The sequence below is a fragment of the Mus caroli genome, unplaced genomic scaffold (genome assembly GCF_978045245.1).
Source record: "Mus caroli unplaced genomic scaffold, Mus_caroli_1 scaffold_4, whole genome shotgun sequence".
Classification (NCBI taxonomy): domain Eukaryota; kingdom Metazoa; phylum Chordata; class Mammalia; order Rodentia; family Muridae; genus Mus; species Mus caroli.
This window is the reverse complement of record NW_028227259.1, coordinates 34,761,075-34,780,623: the sequence shown is the minus strand read 5'-3', so window position 1 is coordinate 34,780,623 and position 19,549 is coordinate 34,761,075. Positions and strand designations below refer to the sequence as shown.

General features: G+C 46.4%; 1 protein-coding gene across 2 annotated transcripts in view; it reads right to left on the bottom strand.

The window, feature by feature from the left end:
- Plb1 (phospholipase B1) overlaps positions 1-19,549 on the bottom strand; it is a 107,336-nt gene that overhangs the window by 31,989 nt on the left and 55,798 nt on the right. For both annotated transcript variants that reach the window (XM_021162761.2, XM_085836586.1), the window contains exons 13-18: positions 16,857-16,932; positions 15,940-16,038; positions 14,958-15,014; positions 9,469-9,540; positions 8,122-8,196; positions 6,148-6,211 (exon numbers count right to left, since the gene is read on the bottom strand). In XM_021162761.2, the coding sequence (XP_021018420.2) occupies positions 6,148-6,211; positions 8,122-8,196; positions 9,469-9,540; positions 14,958-15,014; positions 15,940-16,038; positions 16,857-16,932 (443 nt within the window). The remainder of the gene's footprint in view (positions 1-6,147; positions 6,212-8,121; positions 8,197-9,468; positions 9,541-14,957; positions 15,015-15,939; positions 16,039-16,856; positions 16,933-19,549) is intronic.

The following is a 19,549-nucleotide window of genomic DNA, read 5'->3' as shown; positions in this document are numbered from 1 at the left end:
ACATTTTGAGAACTACTGAGAAGTGTGTTTTCATTAGGAAGCCATGGACAGTGGTTTATTTCTGCATTTGTAGGAGAGATCATAATTCATAACTGTTTCTTTCCAGGTCTAGGTACAAATTGACTCATAACTTTGGCTGCCATTGCAAAGCCTGATGGCAGCTTCGAAGTCTTGTTTCTTAGATTCTAGAGCCACCAAGTATCTTTCTTTATTCTTCCTTCCCCCATCATCATGTCTGGAATTCATCACACGCATACACATGGGCACACGCGCGCACGCGCGCACACACACACACACACACTCCCTCTTACATGATTATAGCCTACGTGGCCTTTCCCAGCCTCCCACAGATACTCTATGCAGTTAGAAGAACAATATCAAATCACAAACCCAGCTGCACACATTAACACACGCCTACCGGGCTAAGCATGGAAACGTTAAAATGACCTCTTCCCAGAGAAATCAGGCTATGGAAGGGGAGGCAAAAAAAAAAAAAAAAAAAAAAAATGCCTTCTCTCAACTCCTCCAAAGTGGTTATTTTAGCTTGTGGTGACAGCCAATCACTGTATTCTTAGGGCCGTAATGGTGGATTCTCTGAATGCCAACTGGTGTGCATAGGCTGGGGAAGGTCTTTGGAGTTGGCTAAATGTAAAGGAGATGGACAGATTTGCCTCCAAAGCTTCAACATTTATTATAGGATGAGAGGAAAAGCGGTCCAGAGTCCTCAAGATGGCTCATCAGGCTACCATGTCTAAGATCAGGAGTTCTGTCCCCAGGTCCACAGGGTAGACAGAGAGAAAACCTGTAACTTGGCCTCTAACTTCTACATGGGCTCCACAGCACAAGCAAGCCCACACACATATATGCACGTGTACACAGAATAAGATTTTAAAAATATATAAAAAGCAGCTCAAACAGTACATACTTACTTCTTAAATTTGGGTAAAAAGGAAACAAAAATATGCACACATATCCTGCTCCTTACTGTGTGTGGGGGGGGAGCAATGCGCAGACAGCCTGGTTTCCAGTCGAGGCTAGATCCTGAACCCTGGGACCTGGTAGTGATAATTCACTTACATGGGACGGAAGGAGTTCTCTCATGTCTCCTGGACCCTGGCTCCTGTCGGGAGTTACGGCCCCCACAGTCCCCACAAGAGAGGCGTGACTATCAGCCACTTCGGAATAGTACCAAGTTCTCCCACATGCAAATAAGGTTTCCCTCAAACTCTCAGTCCAAGCCAATGAAAGGGGGTGGCTGTCAGACCCTAAGTCACCGCCAGAACTGTATATAGAGAAAGCCAGGCAGGGAATAGATGGTATGCAAGAGCTATTCCTTTGTCTGACCCTTTTGTCCCAAGAGCTGTAACACTTGGGAAGAGATCTTCTCTCCCAAAGAGCCCTTTTCTCCACCCAGCCTGACCTGACTTGGTTCAGAGACCGACCTGGAAGGCGTGGCAGAGGCTCTGTCTCCCTGCCTGCACTCACTTCCCTCGGTGGGGCCTTCCCACTCAGCCTGGATAGAGGTCTCTGTGGAAAACCTCTGGTACCCAGGCCCACAGTGGTGTAAGTGCCAGTTTCCTGCATTTGGCTCTCATACTTGTATCCATGTATTGAAGGCAACCTTGCTCCTGAGAAGTACCAATCATTACTAGGCATTTGTTATAAATATATTAATAAAACATATTAGCTTGAATTAAAATTGATGTGGTCTGTGATGGTAATTTTACAGATTTCAAAGGTTTAAATAAGAAACTTGGGGAGAAAGGAAGGGGTATACAGGAGGGTTTGAAGGGAAAAGAGAAAGGAGAAATGATGTAAGTATATTATCTTAAAACAAGAAAAAATTATAATGAATTGTTTAGGGGCAACAAAGGCAGCAAAGCCTGTAAGCTCACTAGAGATGGGACTTTGTCTTTCCTTGCCTAAACATTTTTGAGCCATTCTTGTTTGATTCGGCTGAAGTGGAGGCGATAAATGCAGAGGCTCAATCTGTTGACGCAGTTCTCAGTCCTTTGCATCCCCTCCCTTGTTACACTCAACGGATGCTGACATCCAAATAATGTCTGAGTATCTACCCTCCAGTTCACTAATTTCATTTTCTACTCCTCATGTTGTCTAATTTATAAGCAGGGGTCCCAATTCCAATTCCCACAAACTTATTCTTACACTTACTCTATCCTTTAGCATTTCAGTGGTTCCTTTATCAAATCCTCCATTGGTTTTTATTTGTTTAAACATATTAAGTGTTTCTTTTAAAATAACATAAAATAAATAATGTTGAGGGAGGAAATCACCCAGATAAATGAGCCTCTTGGGGAAGAATTTGAATTGGCTAAGTAGGCTGGATGTTCTAAGGGACTGGCAGGCTCAGCCACCATGGGGCAACACTTCTTGCTGATGGCAGGCTATACCAAGTCATAATTCTATGAACAGTTTTGGCTTTGCAACTTCCACTGAACACCGGCAGTTGGGTGACAATGAGGTGAAAGGCCTGTGGAGGACTGCCGACTGCTGGAACATGGCCACTGTCCCACCTTAGCTTCGGGAGAGCTCAGTTTACCTAACTGGGGTAAAATAATAGGATTGGGAGTCTAGCAAGATGCAGTGACTGAGGTAAATGCACTTTTCCTGTTCCAGACTGCTGCCGAGAGCCATACCCAGGCAGCATAGCGATGCCTTCCATTCTATAAAGCTATGGGTTGTTTCCTCTGCATGGAATTAGAATAAGCACCTTGAATCCAACAGATAACCCAGTGAGTCACATCCCCTTCCACTCCTCATGGCCACTCATTTTTTTGGGGGGGGGGAAACTTTAAGTTAGCAGCAGACACCACCCCCAAGTAGATATTTAAGCTATCTTAGCTATATGAGAGCAAGAATCAAAATATAGTTAGTGTTTATAAAAGCCACAAAGTGCTTTGTAAATCCTGTATGCATATGGAGCAGGAGGGAGACTTTGCAAGACTTTGTCCTTTATTGAGTTCCCAATGCTGATTAGTTTAAAAAAAAAAATAACTTGCACCAGCTTTCTAGACCTCGTCGTGCACAGCCCCACAGGTGAGCAGGTTCATCAAGTATGTGTGTGAGGAGAACGGACCCTTAGACCACCAGGGACCATGACCAGTGATGACAGGCAGTATCCTATTCTGTAACCTAGTTTTTGATCTGCACATCTGTGGATTGAGGGACACACTAGGAAAGGTGACTACCAAAAGGGTTTTGAAAATAATTTTGAAGGCAAAAATCGATGTTTTACACCATTTGAGCGGAGGGACTGTGACCTAGTTTAGTTATCCACTCTGAGAATCAATCATTGGATGAATTCGAAATTCTCAGTTATTCAGACTTGTTCAATATGTATTTAGTGGTCCCTCTCATTTGCTAAGCCAGTAGGGATGTGTGAAGATGGTTAGCTCTAACACGATGTGTACCACCTGTTCCCATTTCAATTAGATCTCATTAACGGGGTCTCCAGAGAGGGAAGAATTTACCAGAAACGCGGTAACAATCAGAGGAACATAGTTGTGTGCTCTTTTACTAAGGTTTTTCTTTTCCCTCTTTTATTGTTTTTTAAACATGTAACTGTTTCAGGTGCAAATATGGTTAGAATACTCAGTCATGGATCAGTGGCACAAAAATGAAATTTTTTCCTTATTTTTTATGTCATTTTCTGCAGTCGTTTTCCTGAGTGATACTTCCCAAGAAACGCAGAGGTGAACCCCAACACTCTTAAATGAGTCTGAATTTCACTAGATGGGCATGTGTGGTTTAGTCATAGGCCATCTGGTTAGCTCAGCAAGGCTTGGATCAACCTATCTATCTGTTTACTTAAACAGTGCCTATCACTGAGGTATCTCAGATCATAAGGCCTTGAGATCTGCCCTTGAATTCTTCAAGCACTAATAAACACAATAGTCACCAGGGTCAGGGAGTAAGGAAGAGACTGTACTTTATCTGGTTTTTAGATGGGGAGATATGTTCTAATGGATGGTTACCAAGACAGAAACACAATTTAGGGAGATTGTAAAATACTTTACAGATCACCCTCTCTCAGAGTGATAAGATTAAAGTATGGTTATTAAAGCTTTCAAACTGATACTCTATCTATCTCGATATGTGCAATATCTCTACACTCAGACCTCTATCTGTGTCTTAGAATAAGGGTTTTAACTGCCGGAGGGCATACAAATAAAGATGATCTTCTTTTTCTGCTGTTAAAGTCCACCTAGTAAATAGATCAACAGAAATTCAGTGTCATCAAACACAGGAGCAAAAGACTAAACTCATCTTCATTTATCATCATCTGCATCACTTCTGTGGGGTTTGTGGATATGGTTTGGTCCCCTAAAGACTCAAGTTCCGAAGGTTTGGTCCTCAATAGAATGGTGTGAAGGAGGTAGAAATTTAAGAGATGGGCCCAATGCAAGGTAATTAGGTCAATGGGGACTGGGGTGTGTCTGTGGATAGAATTAATGCTGGGTTTGCAAGGTGAATTAGTTCTCACTAGAATGTGCAGTTCAAAGGAAGACTACCCCAACACACGGCCCCCCTTTGTCAAGTCTTTCGCTATTGTTTTAACTTTGCCACAGGGGCCATCACCAGTGGCCAAACAGATAAGCAGTCTAATATCGAATACCAGGCACTAAAGCCATAGACTAAAGACAGCTTACATACTTTTAAGGTTCCAGATTCTGGGTATTTTGTTACGATTAACAGGCAATGACAGGTAAAGGATTAAATACAATTTTGTTTCACTATAGCTTTGAAGAATAAATTTTGAATCTAGGCTTTAGTGAGATTTTTATTTCTTTGTCTGGGCTTTTCATGACAGGGTTTCTGTGTAGTCCTGGTTGTCCTGGGATTTACTCTGTAAACTAGGCTGGCCTTGAACTCAGTACTTAAGAGATCTGCCTGCCTCTGCCTCCTGAGTGCTAGGATCAAGTTGTGCACCACCACCACCACCACCCAGCAATAATTTTTTTAACTCACTTGATAACTATATGACTTAATCTGCATGTGCAAAGTCAAGACAACTGTGAAGGTGAGTGAAACCATGGTACCTATTTGCTCTGCTCACAACACAATGAGACAGAATTACTACAAATGTAAGACTCCTTATAGGTAGTGTGACTTCTCCAAACCTAATTTTCTCATTTCAGTAATCCAGGTCAGAGGTTAAAATAGATCAGCTAGGACAGAGACTCCCAAATGGCTTATAGGAGAGACTCAACAATTTGCCAGCAAGTGAACTGAAAAATGAGCATATCTAACTATCCTCCAGTGCCAAACATGGGGGCCTATAGCATGGATGTCATAGATAGCTAACATCCTGAGTCACCTGGGTCCCACTATGACCTTCATATGACTTTCCATATGTACAGACATCATTTCCCAAGCTGCTTCACAGCAAAGAAAGCGACAGTGCTCATAGTTTTCTTTTTAGGAAGATTGTAACGACTGTCTAGAACATTCTGTGAGTCTCATATTCAGAGCCCAGCAACATTTTAGAAAACAGTAAAGTCAGTGGTGGTGGTACACACCTTTGATCCTAGCACTTGAGAGGCAGGGGCTCTTTGAGAGTTCAAGGCCAGCCTGGTTACAGAGTGAGTTTCAATATAGCCAGAGCTACATAAGGAAACTATGTCTTAAGAAAAAGAAAGGAAGGATGGAAGGAGGGAAGAAAAGGAAAGGAAGGATACACAGTTGAGACAATGGGAATAGTACTTTATAATGCTCTGTGCAGCCCTTGAACACACTCTGAACATTCCTTGGGTAAGAAGTATGGGCTGGCTAATTTTGCTTCCTGTTTAAAAGTTAATTAAAAAAAAAAAGAACAAATTCACCTCTGAAGGTTTTAAGACAGAAGCACTGCACTCAACAACCCTTAGGCTCCTTGTACAACATGGTCTAAACATGGGGTCAATGCTCAATAAGTGCTTTCTGATAATGATGCTATTATTTTAGTTAAAGAATAATCAAGCATAAACATGACCTGTGGCTTCTCGCAGAGCCATAAATGCTGTCCTAGGCCTTCTCGCCCATCTTGAGCTCACACCTCGGGAATCCTTGGCATTTTAAAGTTGCTGTGACTTGAAGTTCAGACCTCAAGTTGAGTTGAAGCTCACACTGAACATGACAGTCATGTACCTGTTGTGGGGACTGAGTCCGAGGGGTCCTTGTCAGGACAGGTGAATTCTGATCCTTCCTTCGCCTAAAATGAGACAAACATGGAAGTTAGAAGTAAATGCACACTGGCACAGAGGCAGGGTGGGAAGTGGGCCGTTCTATTGGAGAAGACCACATACAATTAAAACTGAATAGAACTTCAGTGTTTGTTAAGATCTCACTTCAGTCTGTCTCCTTCCCTCCGGAGATGCCGCCTCCTTCACATGAGCTCAGGCCTTTAATTCTCTTGCTTGGAATGTTGCAACCCTCAACCGTGTCACCACCCACCAGGTTGGATGGCCTCCTCTTCTCCATTTGCAGTGGTCTCTCTCAGGACCACGCCCTGCCTAAAGTCTCAGTGAAGCCAGACTGTTCCATCCCTGCTGTTTCTTATTGTGATCCCAAAGACCAGAATGGTACCAAGCATCACAGAAGATGAATATTATCTGTTGATTGAACAAATGGCTACCATATACCAACCTCAGCATAAAACCATTGATCCCAATACTTCCTACTCTAGTCTGTCCTTGACCCCCAATCCCCTGTGTAAACAGGCCCCTCTATTCTTTTCTTCTCTCCATTTCTTAGCCATCTACCCACCAGGCTCATTCCTAGTCACTCTTCAAAACTGAAACCATGGGCCCCTTTAGGAAAGTTGTCTTTAACCATCTGAGTTGGTTTTTCTTCCTCTCTGTCTCCAGAAGATCCAACACAAATTTTAATTCCAGCTGCTATTACATACAGTGCATGTAATTGCTGGCTGGTATGTCTGTTCCTCTACCCAACTGTATTCTTTTGGAACAGCAGTGTATTTTATTTGTGTTTTAAAGTCTCATGTCTGTAACCCATCTATCTATCCATCTACTTAGTCACTCAACAGATCATGCTTGGGCACTGATCCTGAGTCCTTGCCTCTCTGAGCTTTTATTTTTGAGATGTAGAAAAAACTTAATAGTGTACCCTGAGGGAGAATAGAAATACAGGCAAAACAATGCCAACACTTCTCTAGAATTCACTGCATGCCAGACGCTGGAATAAATGCTTTCTATTTCTTAACATACTTTATAACTCTCAGTGGCAAGACCATTACAGTCACAGCTATTACTTCCCAGATGAAATCCCCAAGCCCAGGAAGGTTAAGGTCTTGCTTATTGACACAGAACCAGGCTATGGAAGAATCTGGATTTGCATACAGAGCCATTGGCTTCATCTCACTGTGCCTGCTTCCTTCTAGGTGTATCTATGATATTAGAAAATACAGGGCACACTGGTTACCCAAGAGTCTCTCACCCTGGGTCTCTTAGAGAAATCCAGGCTACAGCTTGGAGCGAATACTTCCTTTTTCATAAGATGGGAAGAGAAGGTCAAAATTCACCTTTATCTACCTTTGTCCTGGATTGAAGATGCCAAGCTTTAGGTGTCTGAGTCCCTGGAGGAGTGCAAAGTGTCCTATCTAATCTCAGCAGGGAGAATCTGAAAGCAACTGAGATAACCCATAATCAAGGTGCAAAAGAGAAGAGAACAGTGTAGGTGTGGATCAACTCTATAGCTATCTGGTCTTCAGACTCTCTGACTTCCAGACCTTAATTGACTTCTACTACTCAGACAAGTTTTGTTTATTTTTCCTTTCTCCTTAAAGGCTCAAGGACTAACCAGAGGTCTGTGATTGGTCTGAGATATCTTGTCACAGTGCCATGGAATCCCAATGCCTCTTGACCCTTCAAGAACTACATTGAGACAGGTCTAAAGACTGTGTTGATCCAGGCCACCAAAGGAACGCTTCATGCATACTCCCCGAGTCAGCCATGGCTGAATTTCAGAAACTTGTTACAGTTTCCACAACACTACAGCTTTCAATGTGCTCAGAGACAACACAGAGAGCCAAATAGAAGGTTATGAAGATTCAAGGCTGTCCTTTAAGTACATTACAAAGATTCAAGGCTGTTCTTTCCTTACCGCAAGCTTTGTTATGGGTTTCAGTCGTCTGGCCTGGTAGTTGCTATTTTTGTAGGTGAACAGATAGGGACTCTCCTGTAGAAAAATGGTAACATGTAACTGTGACCCAGAGCTCTCCGTCCATAAGAGTCAAGCTTGTCATTACTGATGTGGTTAACTGGAACCTTCATGTTGAAAGGTTTCAGATGGTGGGATGGGGTTTGAGAGAGAACTGAGGAGGATTATTGGGGAGTAAGGAGTTTATTTTAAAAGTTATAAGTGTCACAGACAAGCAGACAGAAACACAATGCATGGCATGGGCGCTGAGGACAGTCCAGGTCCCAGAGAGAGACAGCATGGTGGGGTCACTGAAGAGGTACAGAGTCCACGTGGCAGGTTTCACAGTATAAGTCTGTAAGCTAGACAGGAGCCAGGAATAAAGCTAGGGACCAGGATGCCTGTGACCAATACCCTCTTGGCTATAAATTCACTTCCCATGAAACAGCCCTGCCCCCAGAGGTCGGTCTGTAACTAGGGACCCAGGAGGTGCCTGTCGATTTCTGTGATTGGGAAAAGGCTGCTGCGGGTGCTATGGCCTGGATTCTAACACTGGCTGGATTCTAACACTGCATTCTTACTCATATCTTAATGAAGCCAACCCTTTCTCTGGCTTTCCTTCTAGTTGCCTCTTGGCCCTCTGGAGAAGTTCCCCAGGCTTTGAAGTGGCTCATTTGCAAACCACCAGCATCAAGATCTGTATCACTGAGCTAAGTACATGTATCTCAGCCAAAAGAGAACCTCCTTTTAGGCTTTTTGGAAGCCATAGTGAAGAGGGGAAAAGGTGAACTATTGCTTCTTACTGCATAGCACAATGAACTTACTAATTCATCAGGAAGAATCAACCTTCATTCCACGATAGAAGGAATTTCCAGCACTAATGTTCAGTTATTTCTTTATCCATGTCTTTGGAAAGATTGCTTATATGACTATTACATGTTAGACACATATTTAGGATACAGCCTTCAAGACCCCTTAGGATTGACTCATCAATTCTGCCTCCTGAGGGAGAGGAAGGGTTTCAAGTGGCACCTGGGGCACAAGACCAGGGCCCAGAGAAGGTGAATGGGGCCATAGTTGGAGGCCAAGAGAGCTGTGGTTTTGTTCCTGTGACTTCCATGGGTATGGAGGGCCTTCGCTCTGCTAGCCCACTCTCGCATGTTTTAGGACAGCTACACGTACAATCTATGCTCAGGCACAGGACAACAGACCCAAGACTGTCAGGGGGCTAACATCTCAGTAAGACCCCACTTTTCAGCAAATTCCATGTGTCTGCCCACATCCCAGCTCACCCAGTCCAGTGTCTCTTACCTGAGAGGGACATTTCATTGTCTTTCTCTCTGCAGCATTGAGTAGCCCATCCTTTTGACCCACTGGTTCCATCTAGAAAAGAAAGTGATGTCTAAAACAGAGGCACCTCCCTTATGCAGGCAGCAGCCCTCCATGGCACTCCTGAGATGCCCCCTACCTCAACCAGGGAGTCTCTCAAGAGGTTTACTCTTGGATCAGCAGCCCATTGGGGACATTTCCAGCTGTCTTAGGGGTCAGAAGCTTAACCCTCAGTGGGGGTGTAGCCTGCTGCTCCCTGGGGATTCTGTAGCACTCTTATTTGAAGACCACTATGTGAGGGTTAGTGGTTTTCTTGGGTTTTGGTTTTTCATAGGCAGGACTGCCCACTTCCCCAGTAGCACAGGAGGAGAAACTGAATATGGTTGGGGCAGGTATCCTAGGCAGACTGACATTGTTATTCTGAATCAACCAGATATCCTGCAGCAGGTTACATGGCTCCATGATCACCCTAGGGTGGTTGTCATGTCCTCTCCTCCATGCCCAGCTCTTGGCTGGCTCACTGATGATTTCCACAGCAATGACAGTAGAGGCAAGGAGGAAGGGCAAGTCTGAGGCAGCATGTGAAAAACATGTGTCCTGTCCCTGGCTTCTTCTCTTCTGCAGCTATATTCTACATCAGTGGCTCTCAACCTTCCTAATGCTGTGACCCTTTAATACAGTTCCCCATGTTATGGTGACCCCCAGCCATAAAATTATTGCACTGCTACTTCACAACTGTAATTTTTCTATTGTTGTGAATCATAATGTAAAGATCTGATATGCAAGATATCCGATGTGACACCCAAAGGTGTTGCAACCCACAGGTTGGGAACCACCAATCTACATGCACATAAACCCAGATCCAGTTTAAAAACCAAAACCAAAACCCCATACCTCTGCATTGATGTTTACACAGCTTCTTCACATGAAGCCAAACAGGCTCCAGTCCTTAGCTGGGCTGCAGAGCTAGAGTGACAGGGAGTCCAGCTTGGCCCCTATGCTCACTGACAAGGTTGTCCAGTGACTTAAGAAAGAATGCCATAGCACGGTGACCACAAAGGCCACCTAAGGACAGACAGCAGGGGGAACCAGAAAAGCACTGGAGACTGGGAACAAAGGCAAATGGAGAAGTAGATGGCACCGTTTTGTTTTCTTCTATTCTGGGTTTCAGGAACAGGGCCTTACACACACACACACACACACACACACACACACACACACACACACGCTAGGCAACTTTTCTATTACTAAGCCCCAGGCTGAGCCCAAGGGGGGGGGTGCTTTTAAAACTTTATATGGACTGGAGATGTGTCTCAGTAGAGTGCTTTGCCTGGTATGCTTAAAGCCCTGACTTTGATCCTCAGCACTGAATTAAGACCTAGTGTGGTGTACATGCCTATGATCCTGGCACTTTGGAGGTAGAGATAGGGGCATTCACAAACTCCAAGTTCAAGGCCAGCATGGATAAGAGAAGGAGGGTGTGAGGAGGGAGAGGGGAGAGAGAAGGAGGAGAGGGAGAGGGGAAGGGAGAAAAGAGGGAGGGAGAGGGGAGGGGGAGGAGGAGGGGAGGAGGAGAGGCAGAAAGAGAGCGAACATGAGTAGATTAGAGGAATCAGAGTGGTTTTTGTTTTCTTGCTTTCTTGTTTTTTTGTTTTTGTTTTCCCCAACATGTCCTTTCCCTCTGGTTTGGGGGCTTTATGCTTTGCTCTCAACCCTGCCACACACAGAGTAGCAACTTTGCCTCTCCTCTTACAAGGACTTTGACAGAGATGTAGGTAGTCACTGGCTTGGACACCTTGTCTGTCTGCCACACGTATAAACCATGAAGACTTCAGATTCCCTTCAAGGTCTAACCCTGTGTTTGTGCCCCAGATCCCAGAAGCCAAAGGAATGTTCAGGGTTTGGTGTTTTGTTCTGAGCCAATGTAAGGAAAGTCAGATAAGGGGGTATAATTACTGCCACTTCTGAAGAAGGAGTGGCAGCCTGTGGCTCCAGACCTGCTGGGGGCTGAGGGAGCTGGGGGAGGGGGAAGGAAGGGATTGGGCTCTTAAACCTCTCAAACTCCTTTCAGTTTTATTTTGACTGTGGCCACTCCTAAAAACCATGAAGTGAAGCAGGCTGCTCACAAAGGGAGTGCCCAGGGGCCTGGCTAATTGCCAGGGTCAGGGGGTCAACTGCAAAGCATCTTTCTCCTCCTTGATCTTTCAAGAAAGCCAGGACCCATGAGAGAATTCGGGAACGAATCCAGCAGAGCCTTGAGAGATATTTCAAGACCCCAGGGAAGGAGAACTCAAAGGTTTTTTTTTTTAACCCAACAAAACTGTTAAGAACCATATCTTTAAATGGACCTGATGGTGCCTGCCTAAAATCTCAACATTTGGGAGGCTGAGGCAGGAGGATTGCTTCAAGTTTGAGGGCAGCATGGTTAAAGAGTGAGATCATGTCTCAGGGCTAAGGCAACAGCAAGATAGGTGTTTCTGTATCAGTCACCCAGTTTTCCTACACCAGTTGTGTTCCTGAATCTTCAGAAGAGATAGAAAGCCCAATTACTTCAAAGGATCTCCCTTCCTCCTGCACCCAGTGCAGCACACAATACCACCCCCCTGTTCCAGGGACATCTGCTCTTGGTCTCATCCTTGCTTTTGCTCTATCTTCTGGTATCTTCCACTCTGCTCTGCCACCATGGAATTAGCTAGTATGTGTGGATGGATGAAGGTGATCTTAAATCGTCTCTGTGGGCTGGTGAAATGGCTGTGCAAGTACGGCACTGGCCACCAAGCTTGATGTGAGTCACTTGTATACCATGGCTCAGTGCTCCCCTCCCTTCAATAAATAAACACAATAAATTTTAGTTCTTCTGAAGTATGAACACGTCCTGAATTCTCTCTCCTGCCTGGTAACTCTAGCACCTTACAGTGAGGCTTCATGTGGGGAGTGATGATGGCTGAAAGGACCTGAGATCTTATGCCCTCAAGTTGTGTCTCTTTCACTACCACTAGACAAGAATTTCCAGAATTTGCTGAGGAAGCAACAGAAAGGGCCCTGAGAGACTGAGTTCTGCCCAGACACAAAAGCCTCTTCAGCTTCACAGAGGGGTTGCAGGCTGCAGCCAGGGCTGGGGCTCAGAGATCATGCACCTGAGAGAGTTCTAGTCCAGGTGTGGGCAGATAAAACTGCTCGACACCTCTGTATCTGTGCGGCTCCCAGAACTCACACCTACTGTCTAAGGACAGGGAAGGACAATATTGATGTTGTCCTTCACATGGCTCTGTAGACTGCAGAGATTCCTTTGGACTCAGATGTGGCCTGGGTTGTAGGCAAGAGAACTGCAGTTGAGGGTTCCTGCGATCACAGAAGCTTTTCTGACCTTCTTTCTGCTGCCTACCTAGAAGAAAAACCCTCCCCTAAGGCTCTGTGTTTATGAATGTGGCATAGAATATGTACCCTGGGACTGGCCACAGTGGTATGGGGTAAGCTTTGCATATCAAACCTGGGGCTCCAGCCTTCCCTATGGAGACAGAACTGAAAGATGTGAAGGGTGCCAGCAGGCACCCATTGTTTTACAAGCCTTTTGAGGCTGGCTGAAAGTCACCATAGGCTTGAGACAGAGAGAAAATATGTCAACAAAGAGCCAGAAATGGGACTGGGGCCAGCACCACTTTCTGACACCCTTCACCTCACCCTAACCTGTCACATTCCTGATCCTTCACAGGCAGATTCAAGCCTGCAGGAGCTGTGGGTGGATTCTAGCAGAGTCGTGGGTGGCCTGGTGTTTTGCCAGTGAGGAAACCTGGGGGGGGGGGAACTGACACACTTAGGGGACTCCTCTCTCCCTTTCTGGGCTGCAAGGAGCCTTGAGGGACTTATTGGGAAACTGTGGGCTTGTAGGTGGTTAGAAAAGTCTAGAGAGGCAGGTGACTGCTGCCTTGAACCGCTTAGAACCACTTTCTGCTTCCTGCTGGGCGCTGGCTCCTTGTGACCCTTGAGCAGGTCAGAAGCACAGGGATATGCCTGATAAAGATGGCAATCACCATTAAAGCAGCCAACACCACAGACAGTCAACAGCAGGATCAAAGGAGAGAGAGAAAGGAGCCCAGTGCTGCTGGCTCTCCCCTGCTGTTCTCCCTCTCACTTCCCAGGTCTTGTCTGTGCTCCAGGTCCCATTGTCCCCAGTTTCTGGCAGATTAGACTCCCTCCCTCTTGCCACCTGCTGATGTACTTTACTTGGCTCTGTCCTCAAACCCTTAGCTCACAAAAGGTCCCTTGCCAAGGATGTCTGCCCTGCCTTCTTCCTTTCACCACTTCAAATCCCATCTTCAGGAGCTGGCCCAGTTAACCCTGTCTCCTTGAGAGAAGATGGTCAGAGGGCAAGCCCATACTAGGGAGCCTGGGGTCTGTTCTCTGTCCTTCATGGGAGAAAGGCCATTCTCAACCCGTGGGTGGTGATACCTTTGGCAAACCTCTATCTCCAAAAGCTATTTACATTCTGATTCATAATAGGAACAAAGTTACAGTTATGAAGTAGCAACAAAAATAATTTTGCATGTGTGACTTTTCAGAGACAAAGTTTCTCTATGTAGTCCCCGCTGACCTAAAACTCATTCTGTAGACCAGGCTGGCCTTGAACTCACAGAGATGCACCTGCCTCTGTAGCACTTTAATCCCAAGTGGTGTGTGTTACCACCATCTGGCAACAAAAATAATCTCATGGTTGGGGGTCACCGCAACATGAGTAACTATAAGGGTTGCAGTGTTAGGAAGGATGAGAGCCACCAGTAAGGGATTATCCCATCCAAGGGCCTACTCCACTTTCAGGTGTCTTTGTCAGTGAAACCTGATGCCTTCATGAAAGGGTGAAGTGTTTCCCATGTGGGGTCCCCAACCTCCCTGCTCTGACATCCACAGGCCACCCTGGGCTAATGTGAAACACAGCATACTCCCCACAGGGAAATATTTATAATCCAAGGAAGAAGAAAAACCAACTTCTCTTGCTGGGATTCTAAAGCTCAGGTGGGTGGGTAGGAGGTAATGGAGGAAGCACCCCAGCACCCTGAAAGCACATCAAACTTGGGAGTGCCTACCATCCACTAATAATCCCAAAGGTCCTGGGGAATCTTTGGGGACCTGGGAAAACTTATCATTGCTATCCTATGGAAATCAACACTTCTGTGACATCAAAGGTGAGATACACTGAATGTATGGGGTCAGGGGGCTTGTGTTTTGTGTTGTTTGGGAAGTTGATACCCTGAATTGATGCAGGTATGAAGAAGAATCTAATTTGAGTCCCGGTCATCTCTCTGAAGACAAGGCTGGCTCTGGGTACCACCCAGGCCTTTAGACCTGCATGGGGCCACCTGAGGGCAGAGAGTGAGTAGGAGCTGCCAGGGAGTCTGTGCCCCAAGATGTGCCCTGAGATGAAAGGAAGCAAGCCAACCCACAGGCTGGCGTGAGCCTCCAAGCGCCACACTTACCATGCTATTCCAGATCCTGAGGGCGAGTGTGGTAGGATCCTGCGGCGAGGACCATTTCTGGAAGAGAAAGGCGTGAGAAAGGACTCTGTGTCAGCTCCCCGCCCCCAGGATATGATGGCCTCCATACTAACTGACCCATGAGAACAGAGCTGTGACCCATCCAGCCCTGTCCCCTAGCCCTTCCTTAACATTGAGTTTATAGAAGCGCTGTCGGGGGTGAGAGTTTGGAGGTCAGGGCTGCAGGAAGCAGAGTGAGTCTCTGGTTGCTCTGCCTTGTGACAGAGCCTCTAAACCTGAACTCAGAAGAGGAGCAGGTGACAGAGATGTGACTCAGCTGTGGTCTGAATGAGGAAGTGAGGCACGGGCAGGGGGTCCTTCCCCCTTATGAGCAGAAAGTCTCGGAGGTAGCACAATGATGCCAACAGAGAGGAGCTGGGAGCTGTTCCTAGCTGCAGCCCTGAAAACCCCACCCTCACAATAAGCAGAGAGGCGGGAGGTACCCAGGGCTTCCCACCCCCAGGCCCTGAGTTCATGTGTTAATTCATGGGATCTTCACATTCACTCTAGATGGATGGAATATTAGCAACAGTCCCCGTTTAGCAGATGTGAAACCAAGACATAGAGAGGTCAAAACATTTTCCTGAAGTCACACACTTGGCCTATTCCAGAAGCAGGGCTTTAGGCTACACTCTCAGCCTTGGGTCCCTGCTCTTTACTTTGGAGCTGCCCTGCATCTCAGAATCTGCCTCATGGGGCCATGCAATCCTGTGAGGGGAATTGCATGATAAAGTGTGAGAGACTGCTGTGGTATTGTCTCTGAGATTGTACTCTGGGACTTCTGTGGAGGAAGGGGAGAGGAAAAGGGAGGAGGAGAAGGAGGAAGAGGAGGAGGAGGAAGAGGAGGAGGAAGGGGCAGGTGCGTGGTCCAGACTTCCTCACCATCTACACTCTTTAATCTTGATGCTGTACATAGCTCACTCACCAAGGGTGGTTCAATTTCAAAGAAGAAAGGCTGGAAAACCACCGAGAAGGTCTCATGCTTGTTGAACTTGCTAGAGGCCAGGAGATCTTCCCAGGCTTCCTGAAGGGAGAAGAGAGCACGTGTCAGGAGCTCAAGCCAGCAAAAGTTGCTTCGCACGCCAGGACCTCTCAACTCAACCACCTTCACACAAGGTATACAATCATGGGATTGGAAAGGCCCGCCCCCTTGCCTTACACTCTGGGTCTCTTGAGGACTAAAACTGAGTTTCCACTTGTCTCTGAAGCCCCAGCACCAGGGCGTACTAGACAGAGAGCGGGAGACTCCTCTCTGGAAACTCAAAAAGCACAGGACAGCCCTGTATGCCAAGGAGGAGCCATGTTCTCCTTGGGGGACGAGGTCTGCAAAGGCAGCCCCAGTCTGTAATGTCCAGATTAGACAGTGTCACACAGCTGCACTACCAACAACTACATGAAAATATTGTTAATGCCCTGCAGCAGGCCCTGTATTTTGAACTGTTCATCAGCTCAAATGTAAAATCAGTGGCTTTCACTGAACCCACTACACCCTACTTGGCCTCTTTGGTCAACTTCAGGAGCCATGGCTTGCCTCCATACAGGCACCATCTGGGTGGAACAGAACTCATGCCTAGCAGTGCCAGCAACAGAGGCAGCAAAAGACATCTCGGAAGCAATGGGCAAAGCTCTTCACCAGCTGGTATCAAACAATCCCCTTTCCCATCACACACGCTGTGGTGCTCCCCCTTTATGATAACAGTATGGATTCATCACAAGGAGACCCGAATTCAGCCAAGTCTCACTGGAGCTAGCTTAGCTCACTGTCTCCCACCATCTTCTCCTCCTCCTCCATACTACCCCACCCCTGGAGAGCCAGGAGCCTAGGTTCCAGCTGGGACTCACCTGATAGGACCACTGCATGACAGCTTTGGATAATGTCGTTGTCTCCTCTGAGCATTTGCAAACCTCTGGTGCAGGGCTGCAGGTCAGAATGAGCCAAGCATGATGGATTATACTGGTGGGATAGGGCGGGGCCGGGGGAGGGCTCCAACAGAGAGAGTGTGATGGGGGTGGGAGGTGCAGAGAGTTGCTTAGAAAAAAAGGGAGGTTGTAGCCTTAGAGGGTGCAAGAGAAGAGAGGCAAATGGTGAATAAGAAGGTTGGGGTGTGTCTTGTTAGGGTTACTAGTACTTTGATGAAGGCAGCTTGGGGAGGATAGGGTTTATATGGCTTAACTATTGTGAATCACAGTGCACCGAGGGAAGCCAAGGCAGAAATTCAAGGTGGAGGGACCGTGGAGGCAGGAGCTGATGCAGAAGCCACAGAGGAGTGCTGCTGACTGGCTTGCACTCATGGCTTGCTCAGCCTGCTTTCTTATAGCTCAGGGGTGTCCCCATTCACAGTGAGCTGGCCCTCCCCACACACCAATCAGTAACTACGGAAATGCCTTACAGGCTTGCCTACTTTCCACCCCATTTATGGAGGCATTTCTCATTTAGGGTCCCCTCCTCTCAGATGACTCCAACTTGTGTCAAGGTGACATAAGCATGGCCAGCCAGCACAACTGACCCTTTGTCAACCTGACACACAAACACATCTCTAGCAAGTCATACTTTCCCTTCCTTGTTCATCTCCTAGATTTCATATTAATAAATATCACAACGTGAAGCATATTAGTACACATGGCTCATCTCCTAAGCTCAGGTCCACAGTGCTGCAAGGCATTTCCACAATGCTGGGGCCTCTTGCTGCGACGGGGCTGCACATTCACTACTAGGCTCTCCTTCTCTACGCTCTCTTCAGGGACTCTATTCTTGCCACACAGTGTCAAACCTCAGCCATTCTCCATGATCCCTTTATGACTTCAAACCAGTACCACCTGGGTGACTCCTACACTATCAAGTTTGGCTGCCAGCATGCGTGGGTACAACTTTGGCCACCTCTGGAACCTAGTTTCTGTGTGCTCTCAGGAAATACTTCCCAGAAGATTTCACTTCAACCATGCTGGTCTCTTCATAATCACCACAACTTTCCCAGCTCTAGATCCAGCATCAATTATCCCAGCAAAGCAAAGGTTTCACTTTATTTTTGGTCTCGTGTAAATCATGGCTGACTCTCCAGCCCCAGCTGACCAGAACCACAGAGGTTTAATTCCAAATATGCAATGACCTCGAGAGTCAAGTGATGTCAAACGTCCTTCTGAAATTTCACAAGGCACACCTCTGTCATTTGCCCTGCCCGCAGGGTTCATTCACCAACCTTGGAACCTTCAGTGACTTTTCTATCCCACGTTTCCGCCATATGGTCAGGTCTATCACAGTGATACCCCACAAACCTGGTACCAATTTCTCTTAGGGCTACTACTGTTGTGATGAGACACTGTGACTAAAAGCACAGTGGAGAAAAGGGACTTATATGGCGGCTTACATATCCTGAATCACTGTCCACTGAGGGAAGTCAGGACAGGAACTCAAACTGGGCAGGAACATGGAGGCAGGAGCTGATGCAGAGGCCAAGGAGGGGAGTAGCTTTCTCCTCATGGCTTGTTCATGAGGCTAAACAATGCCCTCCAGGCTTGTCTGTAGCCTGGTCTAATGAAGACATTTTCCCAATTCGGGTTGCTTCCTCTCTGAAGACTCCAGCTTGTGTCAAGTTGACACAAATGGCCAACTCAGGGCAGAAGGCATCCCATGGAGCCCTTGTCCACAGGGTCAGGATATGCTATGAAGACATTCTTCCTCCCCTTCCTTATGTTCCCCACTTGCTCAACACCCCAGAAACCCACACCCCATCCTTACGATCCTGTCTCCTGCCCCTTCAGAACCCCTCTTTCCTTTCTCAGCTGGCCTTGCTCAGACCTTCTTCACATGAACTTCTTTCCCAGAATCAAATACCAGATTCTGCAGCTAAAGCAAAAAGCCTATAAACATTTTCAGAAATACATGAGAGTAAAGTTCTGAGACACTAAAATACATTGTTTTGTTTTTGTTTTTTGTTTTTGTTTTTGTTTTTGTTTTTGTTTTTTCTAGTCGTTTTCTAGAGTAATACCTCTTACTGCTAGAGATGCTTTGCCAAACTTGTGTGTGTTTGTTTAAGACTGTGTCTCATGTAGGAGCCCAGGCTTGCTTCAAATGTGTTGTATACAGCTTTTCCCTCTGACCCCCTGCCTCTATCTCCTAAGTGCTAGAACAACAGGTATGTATCACCACACCTAGTTTCCTGCAGTGTTGGAGACTGACTCCAGTTTTGCATGCCAGGCAAGCACTCTTTCAACTGTGGTTTAAACTCTCAAATCATTTGGGGGTGGGGGTGGGGCTCTGGCTCTATCACTGTGTCAAACAAATTAAATATTGCAACATTCTCACTGTTATGTGAGCCAGACAGACAGCTATTGAACTCTCCAGCCTCCAAGCTTCGGGGGATCAATGTATGTGGAGAGCCTATACAGTACATGAAAGGGCTCTAGTCAGACTGATCATGGCAAACATGGCTTTGGCAAGCCTTGCCCTTCTCCACCATTCCCCTAAAACTGTTAGATTACATTCCTAAAGCTAGCCCCCAAGGTACATTTCCTTATTTGGCCAGTTCCTGAGACCT